The following is a 17,237-nucleotide window of genomic DNA, read 5'->3' as shown; positions in this document are numbered from 1 at the left end:
ACCAAGAGCTTCTGCTTCTTTTCTGAACTGGATGTGGGAACCACGATTAAACCCTTGGCTTGAAGGAACAAACGAACGATGGTGTTTTTAGACCTTAAAGCAAATGGTCACGGCTGAAGACAAAGCAAAAACCCACAAGAAGCGAGTAATTTTTAGCTGAACTCTCTGTTCTTTCAATAGGCTTTTGAATATCAAAAAAGACTTACCTGTAAGGAATATTTCAGTCGGTTTCCAGGGCTGGCCATTGCAGCTAGAATAGCCGTTGTGGTTGTCCCAATATTTGATCCCAAGGTTAGGGGGTAGGCCCGTTCTATACTTATAACCCCAATTCCTGATGGGAAGAAAACAGGAGGAATTGCATTGTTTGAATGTAATTTTATACAATGCCATTAAGAGTTCAAAATATTTCATCCGTTGAGCGAGTGTCTTTCCCATAGTCCACAATTCTGAATCAGAGTAGGATGTTTTGCTACTGTGGGGAAATCGGGAAATCCAGGCAGTTCAAATGAATGTAAGAGTTTATTTGCAAGCTTAAGATCCCTGCAAGAAACTGAACTACTAACGGTCAAAGAAAATTGGTGGTAGATCAATCCAGCAAATGATTGAATGAGAAATTCTACTTTTTTTTTTAAATGCGCACACACAAAAAAGAATAACCAAAAGCCCTTTATGTTACATATATACATAAAGCTCTTACCAACAAGAGGAGTGATAGCCGAGGTGAACACCGAACTGCTTTGAACAATGAAGGTCATCCCAGCTCCTACGAGCATGGCCAGATAACCAGTTACCCAAGAAAACGGAAATGGAAAATCTGGAAAAGGGAGACATAAGAGATGCTAGATTTATGCAGCATGTTCTGTTCTATCCAAGCCTTTGTCTTAAATATTTATAATAGAGTTGGAAGGGGTCTTGGAGGTCTTCTAATCCAACCTCCTGTTTGGCAGGAAGCCCAGATAAATGGTTGGCCAATCTCTTCTTAAAAACTTCCAGTGTTGGAGCAACCACAACTTCTGGAGATGAGCCGTTCCACTGGTTAATTGTTCTAACTGTCAGGAAATTTCTCCTTAGTTCTAGGTTGCTCCTCTCGATTAGTTTCCATCCGTTGCTTCTTGACTTGCCTTCAGGTGCTTTGGAGAATAGATAAGAATACAATAATAATAGAGTTGGAATGGCTCAGTGCCAGAGAATGGAGGCCTTTGAACTCTGGGGCTGGAGGAGAAGACTCCTGCGAGTCCCTTGGACTGCAAGGTGATCCAACCGGTCAGTCCTAGAGGAGATCAACCCTGGCTGCTCTTTAGAAGGCCAGATCCTGAAGATGAAACTCAAAGACTTTGGCCACTGTCAACTAAAAAGATCCTACTTTGGTCTTTTTAGCTGCCAGAAAAAGGGAGTGGGGGAAAACAAGGCATTCCTTGAATGCCTAGATAATCACCCTGGTAGCCCAAAGTTGTCAGAGCATAAGAAGGTTATTGGAGAGCATGATGGATGACTTTTGGAGATGGATGTGTCCTGCTGCAATCCAGCTTACATCCACATGGCCACTCCTAATAAATCAATTTACTTTTCTGTGAGATGCAGCTAGAGACTTCTGATTTGAATGAGGGTGGATTTGTTGGAGCCCTGACAGGCCACCTCATGAGAAGGAAGGACTCCCTGGAGAAGAGCCAAACACTGGGAACGGTTGAGGGCAAAAGAAGAAAGGGACAGCAGAGAAGGAGGGGGCTGGATGGAGTCACTGAAGTAGTTGGCGTGAGCTTAAATGGACTCCAGAAGATGGTAAAGGACAGGAAGGCACTAACAACAACAATAGAATTGGAAGGGACCTTGTCGGTCATCTAGTCCAACACCCTGCTCAAGCAGGACACCCTATACCAGTTCTGACAAGTGGCTGTCCAATCTCTTCTTGAAAGCCTCAAGTGATGAAGCACCCATGTCTGGAGGCAAGCTTTGGTTGATCGTTCTCATTGTCAGAAAACTTCTCCTCAATTCTAGGTGTAAATCTCTCCTTGATCTATTTCCATCCATTGTTCCTTATTTGGCTTTTGGGTGTTTTTGGAAAATAGGTTGTCCCTTTCTTTTCTCTGACAGCCCCTCAAATATTGGAACACTGTTATCATGTTTCCCCTGGTCCTTCTCTTCACTAGGCTCGATATATCCCATTCCTCCAACCGTTGTTCAGATGTTTTAGCCTCCAGTCCCCTAATCACCTTCGTCGCTCTTCTATGCACTCTTTCCAGAGTCTCAACATCTTTTTTACTTTGCAGTGACCAAAGCTGGATGAAGCATTCCAAGTGTGTTCTTACCAAGGCCTTATAAAGTGGTATCAGCACTTCACGTCATTTACACGAAGACAAATTCCTTGTGTGTCCAATCACACTTGGCCAATAAACTAAACTATTCTATTCTATTCTATTCTATTCTATTCTATTCTATTCTATTCTATTCTATTCTAATTCTATTCTAATTTTCTACTCTACTGTACTCTAATATTCTATTCTACTATATTTCATACTCTATTTCTACTCTACTCTACTTATATTTTATCCTACTCTACTCTTTCTACTCACTCTACTCTACTCTATATTCTACTCTACTCATATTCTATTCTACTGTACTTTACTCTTTCTACTCTACTTTACTCTACTCTACTCTACTCTACTTTACTCTACTCATATTCTATTCTACTCTATTCCACTCCACTCCACTCCACTCCATCCCATCCCATCCCAAAGAAGTACTTTTGACCTTATAACTGCTATAAAGCTACATTTTAATTATCTTTTTTAAAACTATTTTTACACTTTTTGTTTTTACAATTTTGGTTCAACCTTTGTTTTGTTTCTTGTACTTTTTGCTTTTTTCCCCTCCCTTTCTCTCTTTATATTCCCTTGCTTTTCTCTTTCTGTTGAAAAGCTTAATAAAAAAAAATTAGATACCGAAGAAGGAAAGTAAAGAAAAGAAAACCCCACAGAAGAAATACTTACCAGTATTGAGCGTTTTCTTGATGACATTTGCGACTTGTCCTTTAAGGACCGAGTTCAGCAGTTTGACGATCAATACCAAGCAAGTGCACAGGACCAACAAAGAGAGAGCGAGCAGGATGAGACCAATGGCCAGATCCTTGAGCTGAGATTCTACAAAAATGTGCTTGCCTACAGGAGGAGAAAAGTCAACAAGTGCTATGCAACTTATGTCACGTTGAAGCCAAAAAGTTGACGGTTGGGGTTGAAAGTCAAGATGGCTCCTGTACAATCACAACACTCCGCTAGTATTTTTATCTGGACTTTTGGGATCCAGATCTTGCAGAAACCCTTGATAGGAACCCAGGGGTGGGCTTCAAAAAAATTAGCAACCGGTTCTCTGCCCAGTTGCTGGGTGAGCGTGGCTATGGTGGGTATGGCCTAATTGGCCTCCTGCACCATGGCAGGGGGAGCATTTTCACCCTCCCCAGGCTCTGGAGGCTTTCCTTGAGCCTCTGGGAGGGTGAAAAACAGTTTCCCCGGGCTCCAGAGGCTCTCCAGAGGCTCTCCAGAGGCCAGAAACAAACTGGTTGTTGTACCGGTGGAATCCCAGCCTGGAGAACAGTGTATGGAATTGCATTCTGCAACTGGAGTCAGCACAATTATGAGGCAGATTTGAGGTAGTCGCCTTAAACAGGAGATCTTTAATAGTGGTATTGCTGGTCATATGGCCCATTTTGTATCTCCTAAAACAGTGGTTCCCAACCTTTTTTTCGCCCCGCACCCCTAAAGAAATTTCACTCGAACCTCGCACCTCCTGAAATTTAGACTTTAGGAACTACTGAACGCGTTAAATATATGGTAGGATTGAATCTTTTCAGCTATGTATGTGACGACCACTAAATAATGATACTTAACTCTAAAATGAAAACAAAGTTAATCCATTGCAAAAGAAAATAAAAATGCTAACATATAGCCAATATCCTATTATTCACCTGGACTTTTCTCGTACCCCCTGGAATATTGTCTCGCACCCCCAGGGGGTGCGAGCACCCCAGGTTGGGAACCCCTGTCCTAAAAGGAACCTGCTGCTTGTGGTTACAAATGGAGGGTGTTTAGGATCTGCTCCTACTTCAGGAGGACATTTGGCCACCATCCAAAACCCACCAGTGATCTACTTGACCTTCCAACACAGGGGTCCCCAAACTTGGCAACTTTAAGACTTGTGGACTTCAACTCAGCTTTGCTAGCTGAGGAATTCTGGGAGTTGAAGTCCACAAGTCTTAAAAGTTGCCAAGTTTGGGGACCCCTGTTCTAACAGGATGACTGCCACCTTCTTCTTAATCCCAAGCAAGCAACATGTCTCAGATTGTAGCCCTCTCTCTCCAACCTGACATTTTCCTAGCGTGACATCTGGCAATCTCTTGTTTTAAAAACAGATCTGATATCTTCAGAGAAGGCTGAGGCAACCTCTTTCCTTACATTTTTCAAGATACTGTGTGTCCGACAAGTTTTGGGCAGTCCAGGTCGTGTTTTCGCTGGTCCAGCAAAGGTCTGAAGACGTGCAGTTTTCGGATGCTGGGATGGTCGTATTCAGTGCAATCTAGGCATTGACATAAAACAGCTCGATCAAACCCAGTCTTTTCTTTCTTTTTTTTTGCAATCAATTTTTTATTTTTTGTTACAACAAAAATATCGTTGTGTGAACAGTGTGGTTCCGGAGTGTCTTACCTTTTGATACAAATATGACAATATTTCTCTTGTTTAATTATAGTTGACAAACCTTTTTTGTTAAATTATCAATCTTGATTATTCAATGCTACAATATGTTATTTTTGTGTCCATCTCTACAGTTCTAATAACAATCCACAAATTTATATTAAACTATAATTTTCCATTGTTTATCCCCTTTTTAATTTCTAAATATGCCAATATATATAGATATATAGAGATAGATGATAGATAGATAAATAGATATAGATATAGCTAGATATAGCTAGATACTCTCTCTGTGTGTGTATCAGAAAATTGGGTATTTGTACGTGGATCTTTGGTTATTTGGGTTTTCTCCCGCGTAAAATTGGAAGTATCTTGGTGACACTTCGACGAAATCTCATTTGTCATCTTCAGGCTTGTGTCTTCGGCTTTGTGCTTCTCGGAGTAATGTAAGCTTGCAGCTGCTTCTTCCTTTTAACTGCCAGTGGGAGTGAGACTTGACTGGGTGGAGGCTTGGCTGTGTTCTGATTGGGTGGGGGTGTGTTCTCATTGGTTGGGGGCTTGGCTGTGTTCTGATTGGCGGGGGGTATGTTCTGTTTAGGTGGGGGCTTGGTTGTGCTCAGGTTAGTCTTAGTTGCCGGGGATTTGAGCTGGTGAGCTGTGATCCTGTTGTTTGGCTTTGCGTTCATGGTCATGCTACATCTTCATGGTGGGCGTCAGTTCACTTCATGTAAGGGTCAGAGGGGTTTGAAGCGGGTAGTGATGCAGCTGCAGTACGGCTTCTGGTCCATGGTCGTGTCTCATCTTCTGTGTGGGTGTGAGTCTGCTTTCTACATGGAAGTGTGGTGGTAGCATCTTGTGTGGCCCTCGTGGGTGTGGGTCTGGTGTCATTCTTCATGTTAGGTATTTGTTTGTTAATGAGGGCAGGTTTCCAAATGGCTGGTAGGTGGGAGGTATCATCTCGTTTATTCATGCTGTGTGGGCGTTTTTCTACCTCTATGGCTTCTCTGATTATTCTGTTGTTGAAGTGTTCACTTTGGGCAATAGTTCTGGAATTTTTAAAGTCAATCTCATGTCCTGTGGCTTTGAGGTGCTGGACCAGGGAAGAGGTTGGTTCTTCTTTTTTGATTGAGTTCTTGTGTTCTTCAGTGCATGCACTAATTCTTCTGTTGGCTTGTCCGATGTATGTGGTGGGGCACGCGGTGCATGGGATTTCGTATACTCCTTGGTTTTCTAACTCGATTCTGTCTTTAGGGTTTCTTAGGATGGTGGATATTTTTCTGTTTGTGCAGAATGCTGTCTTAATGTTGTGTTTTTGGAGGGATCTTGCTGATTTTGTCTGTAGTGCCTTTTATATATAGGAGGAGGGCTTTGCCATTCTCTTGTTCTCTGTCTTGGATTTTGGTTGGGGTTTGTTTTTGGATTAGGTGGGTAATTTCCTTTCTTTGGAATCCATTGGCTGTTAGTACGTTAGTGAGAGTGTGTAGTTCGGTTTTTAGGTGTTGTTCATCGGCTAAGCATTTTGTTCTGGAGATGAGTGTCTCGGCTACGGAATTGATCTGTGCTGGGTGGTGGTGTGAGAGTGCATGTAGATGGCAGTTTGTATGTGTTTACATACATTCACATACATCGGAGAAACCAACAGAAGAATAGGTGCACGCATTGAAGAACACAAGAACTCAATCAAAAAAGAACCGACCTCTTCCCTGGTCCAGCACCTCAAAGCCACAGGACATGAGATTGATCAGGGCTCACTTTTCAGCCCACGGATCACTTGACAAAGAAGAGTGGGGAAAAACAAGATGCCGTTACTTTAAATTGAAAAGCCAAGAAGCAGCTGCTTGGAAGGAGGTTTTTAATTGCAGAAGTGAAGTGACATTCAGCTTGTTTCTGGGTCAGCTCACTGATGATGTTACCTAATTGGGTCATGAAATGTCTGCAAGAAAACAGCCAAGCTCACAGAGCACCAAGGACCCCACAGTCCTCCTCCTCCCCCTCCCCCTGCAAATCCCACTTCCTTCTAGCACTGATAAAGTTACCTAGTAGGGTCATGAAACATTTGCAAGAAAACAAACAAGCTCAGAGAACACCAAGAACCCCACAGTCGTCCTCCTCCTCCTGACTTTTCTACTCTTTGAATTTTTATGATTTTCAGCATGACTCAAGCTGGATATATTAATGCGTATATTCAGAGTCAAGGAGATCAAAGTTCACTACAGGTAGTCCTTGACTTACAGCTGCAAACAAGTCCAGAATTTCTGTTGTTAAGTGAGGCATTTGTTAAAGTAAGTTTTTGCCCCCTTTTACTGCCTTGCCTTGCCTCGGTTCTTAAGCGAATCCCTGCAATCAGTACATTAGTAACCCAGTCATTAAGCGAATCTGTCTTCCCTATGGCCTGCGCTTGTAAGAAGGTCTCAAAAGGGGATCAATAGAACCACCATAAATCTGAACCAGTCACCAGGCCTCTGAATTTTGATCACGTGACCATGGGCATGCTGCAAAGGTCATAAGTGTGAAAAACTGTCATGAAGTTTCTTCAGTCCCGTTGTACCTTTGAGCATTCCCTGAATGAACTGTTTGTAAGTAAAGGATTACCTGAATGATATTCCACTGTAATATAAACTCTTTCAAAAGCAATAAACACAATCCCAGTCTGGATTTCCTAAAAGAATGTATAGCTAGAAAATTATCACACATTATCACCCCTCTTCCTTCAATGATTAGCTATCAAAGAGAAAAGTGACTAATTCTATGATAAGCCAGCCTCTTATCTGCATCAAATGATCCCTTTAACTCAACACTCACCACGGTCGTTTTAGTTTTGCACCAAACTTTCACCAGACTTCTGTTTTTTGCTGACTCGTCTCCTGTAGCGATGGCATTGATGACCGATTTATCGAGCTGTAAATCAAAGGAAGCAAAATGGAAACCCCAATTAATTGGGTCAATTGAAGAATGCACGTTACTTCTGATTGGCATTCTCTTGCCTTTCATCTTCCAAATGGCCAAACCCCAATATGACTCACTGGGTTTGAAAAGCTAACACGACATCAAAATAAAAATAGAACTTATTACAAAAGGATCTTGGCAACTATCGGACTGTGAGAGAGGAGAGCTGGTGCGCACGTACAGCTAGATTTGTGCGAGCAGTGAGCCAGCACACACAATTCGACTGTACTTTGAACCGCATGCATTTGCGCGCCCCACTTCCAAAGAGGACATGGGCAAGGGGGATTGGGAGACCCCCACTCTATCGTGACCAAAAAAAGTTTTTGTTGTTTAACGTTTATTCTGATTTTCGGGACAAGCTTGGAAGATTAGAATGGACTTTGAATCCAGTCAGAGGTGGTATTCAGCCGGTTCGGACCGATTCGGACGTACCGGTAGAGAAAAATTTTAAGTAGTTCGAAGAACCTGCAAATACTACCTCTTGTTGGCCCCGCCCATCTGCTCCCCATCCTGTCCTATATTGCCTTGGTTTTTACCTCAGCTGATTCATGCAGTAGAGTGGATTGCCACGCCTCAGCCGAGCTAAAAAAACAGCTACGCTCACCAGCGCTGACAGAGGGTGGTGTTTGAGTGCTGCGCACACACAAAGCGCATGCAAAGCATGCTCAAATCATGCTCTCATAGAACTGGTAGAAAAAATTTGGAATCCCACCCCTGAATCCAGGTTTACAAAACAGGCATTGGGATATTTCAATAGAAGAAGCTGCTCTTGTGCTGTTGTTTTTCCCCCCAAGTATTAATTTGGCTCCTCTGGGTGCCCAGCACAGAACGAAATGTATCCTGCACCAAAAAATAAAAATAAAAAAATAGGGTTGCCAGCAGGCAACAAGGATAATGGTGTTAGATTAATGGGAGCTGTATTTGAATCGCATAATTCTTCCAGCCTTTCAAAGGAGAAGGAAGAATGTGAAAAACAAATTCCAGAAAGATTTTTTTTCAATAAGAAGATTGTAAGGCTGAAATAACCGTGAGGCAATGATACCAGTTATCTTGAGTATAAAGTTTTAATTTTCTGAAAGATCAAACAAGATGTCCAACGAGTCTGACATTAGGTATCAAGAATCTAAAGAGATTTATATGGGTAAAGACTTAGTTGGGATCCTGAGGTTGGAAAGACAGCTGTTTGCACATTCTTTCCAGTTTTGTTGTTTCTCAACAATAACATTCATAACATTCACAGAGTCCCAAAGGTGCTTTTTCAAGAAGCAACTGGACTTTCTTGGTTTTTCCTTGAAGACTTTTCACTTCTCATGAGAGAAGCTTCTTCAGTTCTGACTGAATGGGGGAGAACGGAAGGATTTATATTCCTTGCAGTCCTCTGGTCATTAGTACTCTCTCTGAGAGTTGTTGAGGCCACTTGAAGGTGTATCGGAGTCCTTTCATTTCCCACCATTCAATCAGAACTGAAAAAGCTTCTTGGATGAGAAGTGAAACCTCTTCAAGGAAAAATAAAGGAAGTTCAGTTGCCTCTTGAAAAAGGACAACCTTGGGACAACCATGACCTGGAGGACTGAGAAGCTCCCTGGATGTTAAGGAGTGGCTTTTTTTCATTCCTAGCATTGCATTAGTGAAGGACAAAGAGAGGTCTGCGTAACCCTGTCCTAGCAAAGATTAAATCAACAAGGGAAGAATTTACCTGGATGATGAGTTTTGTGAAGGGATCTGTGATGACTTTTAGCAATTCGGGGGCATTTTCCCCACTTTCCAGCTGGAACGAGTCCACGATAAGACTCGTCAGGTGGAAGAGGTACTGAGAAGCAACTTCGATGGGCAGTAGGACAAACACAGAAAGCCAGTTAAAGAAATCGTGGACAGTGGCGCCAGCAAAGGCCCTGGAAACAAACAAACGGAGTACAATCAGAAGAAGTTCAGTAGGAAGACAACCAAAAACATAACAATAATAATATATTCTTTTTCTTCAAAGAAGGGTTGCTTCCTGATTCTGCCTTTCTATATTCCTTGCTTCATGGATTTTCTGGAATAAAATAATGACCCTTTAATCCCTTTATTTGGGGTGTAGATAGTGCAACTGAATGGAGCTGAGCATTTACTGGCTGGACGCCCTTCCTGACTCCTACCCAGAGTTCACAGCAGATATTTTCTCTTTGCGGCCTGAAAGAGAAACATTTGTTGCTGCCTAGGATTGAACTCCCAAACTTCTGAGTGGGAGGTGAGTGATTTCATGTCTAAGGCCCACCATGCCACTCTGGTCAAATTGAATTAATGGTGATAATTTTTAAATAAAAAGCTTCCCAAATTTAGATTGGATTCTGAGTTTGTGATGGCTCCTGTCTCAATGTAGCTTCTATCAAGCTGAAGATATGTGTGTGTGTGTGTGTGTGTGTGTGTGTGTGCGTGTGTGTGTGCGCGTGCATTTCTTGAGTTGCCTTTCTTGGCAGTGACATTATTACAGAGGTGGTATTCAGCCAGTTCAGACCGGTTCTGGAGAACCAGTAGCGGAACTTTTGAGTAGTTTGGAGAACCGGCAAATAACCATCTGTGACTGGCCACACCAACCCCATCTCTTCTCTGCCTCCCATTGAGTCCCAGCTGATTGGCTGAGTCTTCTTTGGTTGCCCTGCACAGGAGAACGGAGCTGGAAAGCAGGTTAGTGGGGTGGGGAGGGAATGGAGATTTTACAGTGTCCTTCCCTTGCCACGCCCACCAAGCCACACACACCAAGCCATGCTGTGCCCACCAAGCCACGCCCATAGAACCGGTAGTAAATAATTTGAATCCCACCACTGCATTATTAACCCTTATTGCATGTGTTAAGATAAGAATGTGATACCTTCTAAATTCATTCCGGTCTCCAGCCTGCATAAGTGCCACAATGGTGTTTGTAACCGAAGTCCCAATATTGGCTCCCATGATGATCGGGATAGCATGCTTAACATTCAGTACTGCAAAAATAAATATATATATATATGTTGTGGCTCCGGGCTTGGATTCAGCTCCTGTGACTGATATGAGTTCAAGTGAGGAGGTCATGGCAGAAAAATATGAGCCAGCATGGCTCAGTGATTGGACTGGTAACCAGGATGAGGAGATGGACGTGACAAAGGACGACAGACCTGATGTATTAGAATTGTCAGGACCTTTGACCTCCTCTGGTTCCTTATCTGATCAACAGCCGGGAATGGCTGACAGGGAAGTTTTGAGAGAATCTTCTAGTGGAAATGAGAACTTGGAAAATTTGTGGTTAAATGTAAAAAACAGAAGACGGTTGAGAAGGCAAAATCAGCTGGAGCGAATGAGGAAAGCGAGTCAGTAAATTAGCACGTTGCCTCAATGAGTATAAAAGGACACAGCTGGGCTGGTACATTTTGCCAGGAACAAAGTGACTATTTGAGTGAGGACATTACAGCAAGAAGCTCTGAGACTGGAGATTTATTGCCAGGCCTGCTTTGCCGGACAGAGTAAAGATTTATGCTGTGGATTGAGGTTTCTGCCAGCCGTTATCTTGTAAGACTTCTTTCTGTTTGATTTAATTGTGAAACGGCTGCTTTCTGTTTTGTTCGTTTGAATTTTGAAGGGGAGTCATAACATATATATAATAATGATTACAGGTGAAAAGGTTACAAATGAGAACTATTGGCTCATACATGACTGCTTTCAGTGCATGGAAGGGTACCTCATTCCAGTTCCCCCAATTCTTTTCTACCAAATTTTTGTATGAACAGAGTTTATACAAAAGATAAAAGCTTGTATAAACAGAGGCATAGAATCAAATTCACATGAAGTATTAGTACCACTTTTATAAAACCTTAGTTTTATACAGGAGAACGGACCTGGAAAACAGGTTAGTGGGGTGGGGAGGGAATGGAAATTTTGCAGTATATCCTTCCCCTGCCATGCCCACCAAGCTATGTCCACAGAACCAGTAGTAAAAATTTTTTGAATCCCACCATTGCCATCGTTGTATGACAAGCTATTCGGAGTGGGCTGCTGTCTTGTTATTTCCTTATTTTGTGGCTGTCAAACTCTCCAAAGAAGTGATTAAAATCCAAAATCTGTTATATGGTGGACTCACGTGAAGAAGACACCATGCTGACAATGATAGAGGAAGACGTGCTAGAACTTTGCACCATCACGGTCACCAGAACGCCAATGACTAGGCCTGCCACGGGATTTGATAAGACAGAACCATCCTTGAAAATGTCTCCTGCTGCTTTGCCTGTGGGAATAAAACCTATAGGTAGTCCTTGACTTGCAACAGTTCATTTAGTTTCAACGGCTCTGAAAAAAAGTTACTTATGCCCATTTACCACACTTATGACTGTTGCAGCCTCTCCATGTTCAAAATTTGGATGTTTGATGACTGATTCCTATTTATGATGGTTGCAGTGTCCTAGGGGTAATGCGATCCCCTTTTGCAACCTTATAATCATCAATGTCAGTGAGGAAACCAGATCTATTTAACAACTCGGTTATTAACTTAAATGAGTGCCTCAAATTCACTTAACAAATGTTTTGCTTAGCAACATAAATTTTAGGCTCAATTATGGTCGTAAATGGACCATTACAGCTTTAAATAACCTTCATAACACTAGAACCTCCATAACAAGAAGAACAATATCTGGGGAGGATCTGATGCATCTCACAGGGTGTGAGCCATAGCATATAGGACAGAGGTTTACATTTATTAGAAATTTTGTTTCTATAAAGCACCACACAGATCAAACAAAGCAACAGTCACCATGTGCTTTACTGCTCAGCTACTGTATTTAATTGTAACAGGAAATAGGAAATTCTACTTAGAACAAAAGAGCATAGAGTATATACCATAGACCCACACTTGTAAATACTGCCATCTACTGGTAGAATACTACTGTAAGTTTTTGCACAGAAAAACATTCCAACAATGAGTACCAACAACATTATTCCACCAGTCATTCAAAAATGTGAAAAAGATCCCTTAAATGGTATTTAACTAATACTAAATGGTACTTAACTACCTGTCTTCATAGCATGCAAGATTTGTAGGGAAGGGAACTTGTTTCCTTAACTGAGATGAAGATTACAGTGGTTCCCACAGTTTTTTTGCATATGGGTGTATACACCGATCTACCTATTTCAAGTGTCTGTGAAAGGTGTTCTATTTATTGAATCTCATGCCAAACACTTAAGACACTAGATCAAGAGATTAGTTTGGGTAAGAGATTAAATCCTAGATTGACAGCTACCTACAAATAGTTGCAACAATGCAGGTTGAAGGAAACAAACAGGTCTCTTCCACATCACACCCAGAATACCCTTATGTGATTGACAGCTCTTATGACCAGTGGGCCTCAGAGGCTTACTGTGTTCAACTAAGCGAGCCCAGGAAAACTGAGTTTAGCCAGCCTCATCTCCCTTTGAGATATTAATGCTCATACACACAGTGTCTTTTAAGGGTGTCAAATGGGAAGAAAGAGTAGTGAGTCAATTGACAGCTAATCTCCTAAATGGCAGCTCAGTCTGGAAGAAACCTAGGAAATAAAATATCCTGGTGTATTCAAAGCGACTGCACCTTGATTGATTTGTTATAAATCACCCTGGGAAATTTCTGTTCAAGTTTCCGTGTTTGGCCCGGTCAAATATTAAACCTACCTTATTGAAATCAACATAAATCAACATTGATTTATGTTATTCCGGTTTCCTTGGGATAGTCCACCTGGGTGAGGTTTAGCAACAAGAGAGAGCAAGGATCCAGGACATAAAACATATCCTATGGTGTGTTTCGCTTATTCCTCCCAAAGATGCTTTCATTTTGAAGGCAACTGGACTTTTTGAGTTTTCTTTAAGACGTTTCGCTTCTTCAGTTCTGACTAACTGGTGGGGAATGGGTCAGAACTGAAGAAGCTTCTTGGAAAAGTCGTTTTTTTTTTTAAAATCAGAAGGTCCAGGTTTTTTTTTTAAATAAAAAAAACCTCCTTTGTGACAACCAGGGCCTGGAGGATTGAGAACCTCCCTAGACCTCTAGGGACTTTGGTGCACCTACTCAAGTCTTCCACACTTTGGGGTCAAAATAACAATCATGAGGATCTACCCTTCATCAGTGGCTTGATGAAGCTATAAAGATGTTCTTACTGGGGAACTGATCTGTTTTAGATAAATGCATTTCCTTGCACATAAGCCAGTTAAAAAAAATCTTCCCCTAGTTAAATCAGGTTTTCCAAATGAAAGATCCAGACCAAGCAATCCGTACAAAGTTGTGATTAGAAGGTTTGTTCAGGACTGAGGAGTCCCGGGTTCAAGACCCACATCAGCTAGGGCGCTTCCTTGGATGTCTTGGACCCGTGCCTCTTCTCTCAGCCCAGTCTAACTCATGGAACTGTTGCTAAACCGAATGGGGTGCGACCTTATGGCTGCCAGAAGCCTCTTAGAACAGTGTTTACCAACCTCAGCAACTTCAGCATGGATGGAGTCCAAGCCTGGCTGGGGATTTCTGAGAACTGAAGTCCACCCACCTCAAAGCTTGTTGACACTGCCTTAGAGGAGATATGTATGGGTGTGAGCATTGGACACTAAGAAAGCCTGATCAAATAAGAATTGGCGCCTGTGAAGTCTGCTGCTGGCATGAATTATTTTGTACACCATGGACAGTCCTAGCAACCAACAAAGAGGTGCTGAATTGTAGAAGGCCAGACACATCGCTAGAAGTCAACCCCAAGAGACTACATCTGATTTACTCCGGCCATGTCTTGCATGCAAATTCATTGGAGAAGTCAGTGATGCCAGGAATGGTTAGTGGAAAAAGAAGGGACAAGCAAAGAACATGCTGGCTCAGTAACATCAAAACTGATGCAAAGGTGAACATCTAACAACTGAAAGAACCTGTGATTGACAGGGTAGCAAGGAGAAGACTTTCCTTTAAAGTCTTCAAGACTGAATGGTTAAAACTTTTCAACATTCAGATTTCATTCTGCCCTTTCTTATCTTTCTTCTGCCTTTCTGGATTCTGTTCCACCATTTCTTTGATATTAGTGTAACTCTTGTCCGTTGGCGAGTTATCCCGCATTGAGTTGGCCATGGCGAGCTGACCACAGAAAATTGTCATAGCCCCATCTAAGTTTCGTATCCATAGTACCAATAATTCTGATTATGTAATGGCTTAAAAACAGAAATATTTTTGATTCTTTTCGAACTGCCATAGATGCCTGTTGTAGATAAAGCTTTATTTGCACATTCCTTGGTCTTGAAGGGTGATTTATTTGGAGCTGCAATGCTTAGGATGTTTATTCTGCAGAAATGAAGCCGATAAGACTTTCTGTATCCTTAAATAAAGTACATTGTGATAGCTGAGTTAGAGACATACCCTGTTTTTCCCAAAAATATGATCTACCCTGAAAGTAAGTCCTAGCTTGATTTTTACATGTGCGTCCAATATAAGCCCTGCCCCCAAAATAAGCCCTAATTAAAATCCTACTCACTCCAGAATGGATGGGTAAAAATTAAGCTAGGGTGGGGGTGGGGTATGTGTGGAGTGCCCTAATACTTACCTTTGGACAGTTGCAGCCAGGTCTCGTACACCCTGACACCTGCCTTGCTGACCCATTTTTTCTGCAGCCAGCAAGGCTGGCAAGGCTTTCCTGAAGGCTGTAGCTGATAACAAAGCCCTGGATCGATCCAGAGCATTGTTATCAGTTGCAGAGACTCTCAGGAAAGCCTTGTCGGCCTCAGAAGAAGAAGTTCCTGAAGACCTCTGATAGCAAAAAGGAGGCTGGGAGCGACGTGTGCAAGTGAGGTTAGGCAATGGATGGCATACCCCAAAAATAAGACCTAGTGCCCTTTTTGGTGGCAAAAAATATATATAAGACAGGGTCTACTTTTGGGGGAAACATGGTAGAGAGATCATAAAATTCTTGTCTTACCTCCGACTAATTGGAAGGCAGAGCTGAGCACGTCCAAGGAGCAAACAAAAAAGTAAAGCAATACGAGCAGAAGAATAAACTTTCCGATGCCTCGCAAAATATAAAGAGCTTTGTGTTTCCCATCAAGTTCTGCAAAAGACAAAGCAAGTGTTTGTGTATAATTAGCACCAAATACAAGTCTCAGATCTCAAAAATCTCACCTATAAGTTCATAGAGTCAAGGCTGATATCGTGATCCCTGTGGATAATAAACCAGAAGGAATGTGTTCATCATTAAAATTTAACTTTAGCTAAAAGGAGTTTTTTTAAACAGAGCTTTAAAAACAGCCTTATTTTAAAAGGGCCCTTTATTTTGAAAGAGAAAATACCATTTCATGTTTAGATTCCTTTATTGGTAGATCTCATTCTATTTCTTTTAATACACACACACGCACACACACACATGAAAATTTCCACCAACTCTTTCAGAAAACATGCTGTAAATCCAAATTTCAGGATTCTCAATCATTTAAAAAATTTTTGTAGCTATTCCTGCTAGAAGTTTGAAAATCCTGGCATAAAGGAAAATAAGCATCATAACCCTATCATCTATCTATCTATCTATCTATCTATCTATCTATCTATCTATCTATCTATCTATCTTATCATCTATTATCCATCTACCTACATACCTACCTACCATCTACCTACAGAGAGAAAAAGAGACACAGAGAAATGATATGATATACCAAAAATCAGGTACATAATCAGTATCAGGCCTCATAAAGAATTTATTATATATTGTAAATTACATCAAAAGTTCAAATTGGTTGTTATTTTCTTCTAGACACTTATTTTCTCTTTTGATGCATGACCTTTGAACACAATAAAATTAATAAAATGTTTTATTTTAAATGTTTTAATTAATAATATATATCCAGGCAGATAGATAAGATTGAAAGATGATAGATAGATAGATAGATAGATAGATAGATAGATAGATAGATAGATAGACAGACAGAGAGAGAGAGAGGGAGAGAGAGGGAGAGAAACAGATGGACAAATAGACAGATAAAGATATGTAGATATATAAATATATATATGCCTGATAACATTTGCAGAATTTTTGGTGCTCTGCATTAACTGAGACTCAATTAAGAGAATATCAAATGTGGAGGAAGAGGTTATCACTTCATACTACTCTGTCATCATTTCTTGTGGTGCACCATGCCCCATTTTGTCCTTCCATTCTGCCATTTGCATTCAAAGCAAAGAAACGAAACAGAGAAGGTTGAGGTTATGAATGAAGAAACCATGCCATCCAGAACAAAACCGAAACCCATCCAAATATTCTTTTGTATTCCTCGCTCCCCTCCAGATATGTAACACTCCACAAGAAGAACTGAAATGGAAGTTCTTAGAACCTGGAGAAACTCAAACAAAGGCCATCAGTTCTCTGAGGAAAGAGCCTCACCTGACCATTGGATTCCGGTATCCTGAAGTTCTGGTAACTTCCATGGATCTTCTTCTTCCTCTTCAGATTCAGTGGTCAAAGCAATGGTGGAATATGCAGGCAAGAGTTCCACCTGATTCCCCATAGAAATGGCTCCGTCTGATGGACCAAACAAGCAAGCCAACATTATTACCAGTTCACCAATGGGAGATGTGGAAGTATTTTTTAAAAAATGGTTTGTAATTGGAGATACAGAAGAAAG

The 17,237-nt window shown here is 41.4% G+C and overlaps 2 protein-coding genes across 2 annotated transcripts in view; one reads left to right on the top strand and one right to left on the bottom strand.

Annotated features, from left to right (window-relative positions):
• Positions 1–17,237, top strand: part of HMX1 (H6 family homeobox 1) — a 243,007-nt gene that overhangs the window by 159,947 nt on the left and 65,823 nt on the right. The window lies entirely within an intron of this gene.
• The window catches only part of SLC34A2 (solute carrier family 34 member 2), a 36,813-nt gene that overhangs the window by 5,786 nt on the left and 13,790 nt on the right, over positions 1–17,237 (bottom strand). The window contains exons 3-12 of the mRNA XM_026699765.2: positions 16,997–17,134; positions 15,545–15,673; positions 11,722–11,865; positions 10,480–10,591; positions 9,325–9,520; positions 7,485–7,580; positions 4,446–4,566; positions 2,988–3,155; positions 698–814; positions 207–331 (exon numbers count right to left, since the gene is read on the bottom strand). Of these exons, the coding sequence (XP_026555550.2) occupies positions 207–331; positions 698–814; positions 2,988–3,155; positions 4,446–4,566; positions 7,485–7,580; positions 9,325–9,520; positions 10,480–10,591; positions 11,722–11,865; positions 15,545–15,673; positions 16,997–17,134 (1,346 nt within the window). The remainder of the gene's footprint in view (positions 1–206; positions 332–697; positions 815–2,987; positions 3,156–4,445; positions 4,567–7,484; positions 7,581–9,324; positions 9,521–10,479; positions 10,592–11,721; positions 11,866–15,544; positions 15,674–16,996; positions 17,135–17,237) is intronic.

The sequence above is a fragment of the Pseudonaja textilis genome, chromosome 6, assembly GCF_049901715.1.
Source record: "Pseudonaja textilis isolate UNSWEBS1 chromosome 6, rPseTex1.2, whole genome shotgun sequence".
Taxonomy (NCBI): Eukaryota; Metazoa; Chordata; class Lepidosauria; order Squamata; family Elapidae; genus Pseudonaja; species Pseudonaja textilis.
Note: the sequence above shows the minus strand (reverse complement) of the source record. Positions and strands in the feature narration are given on the sequence as shown.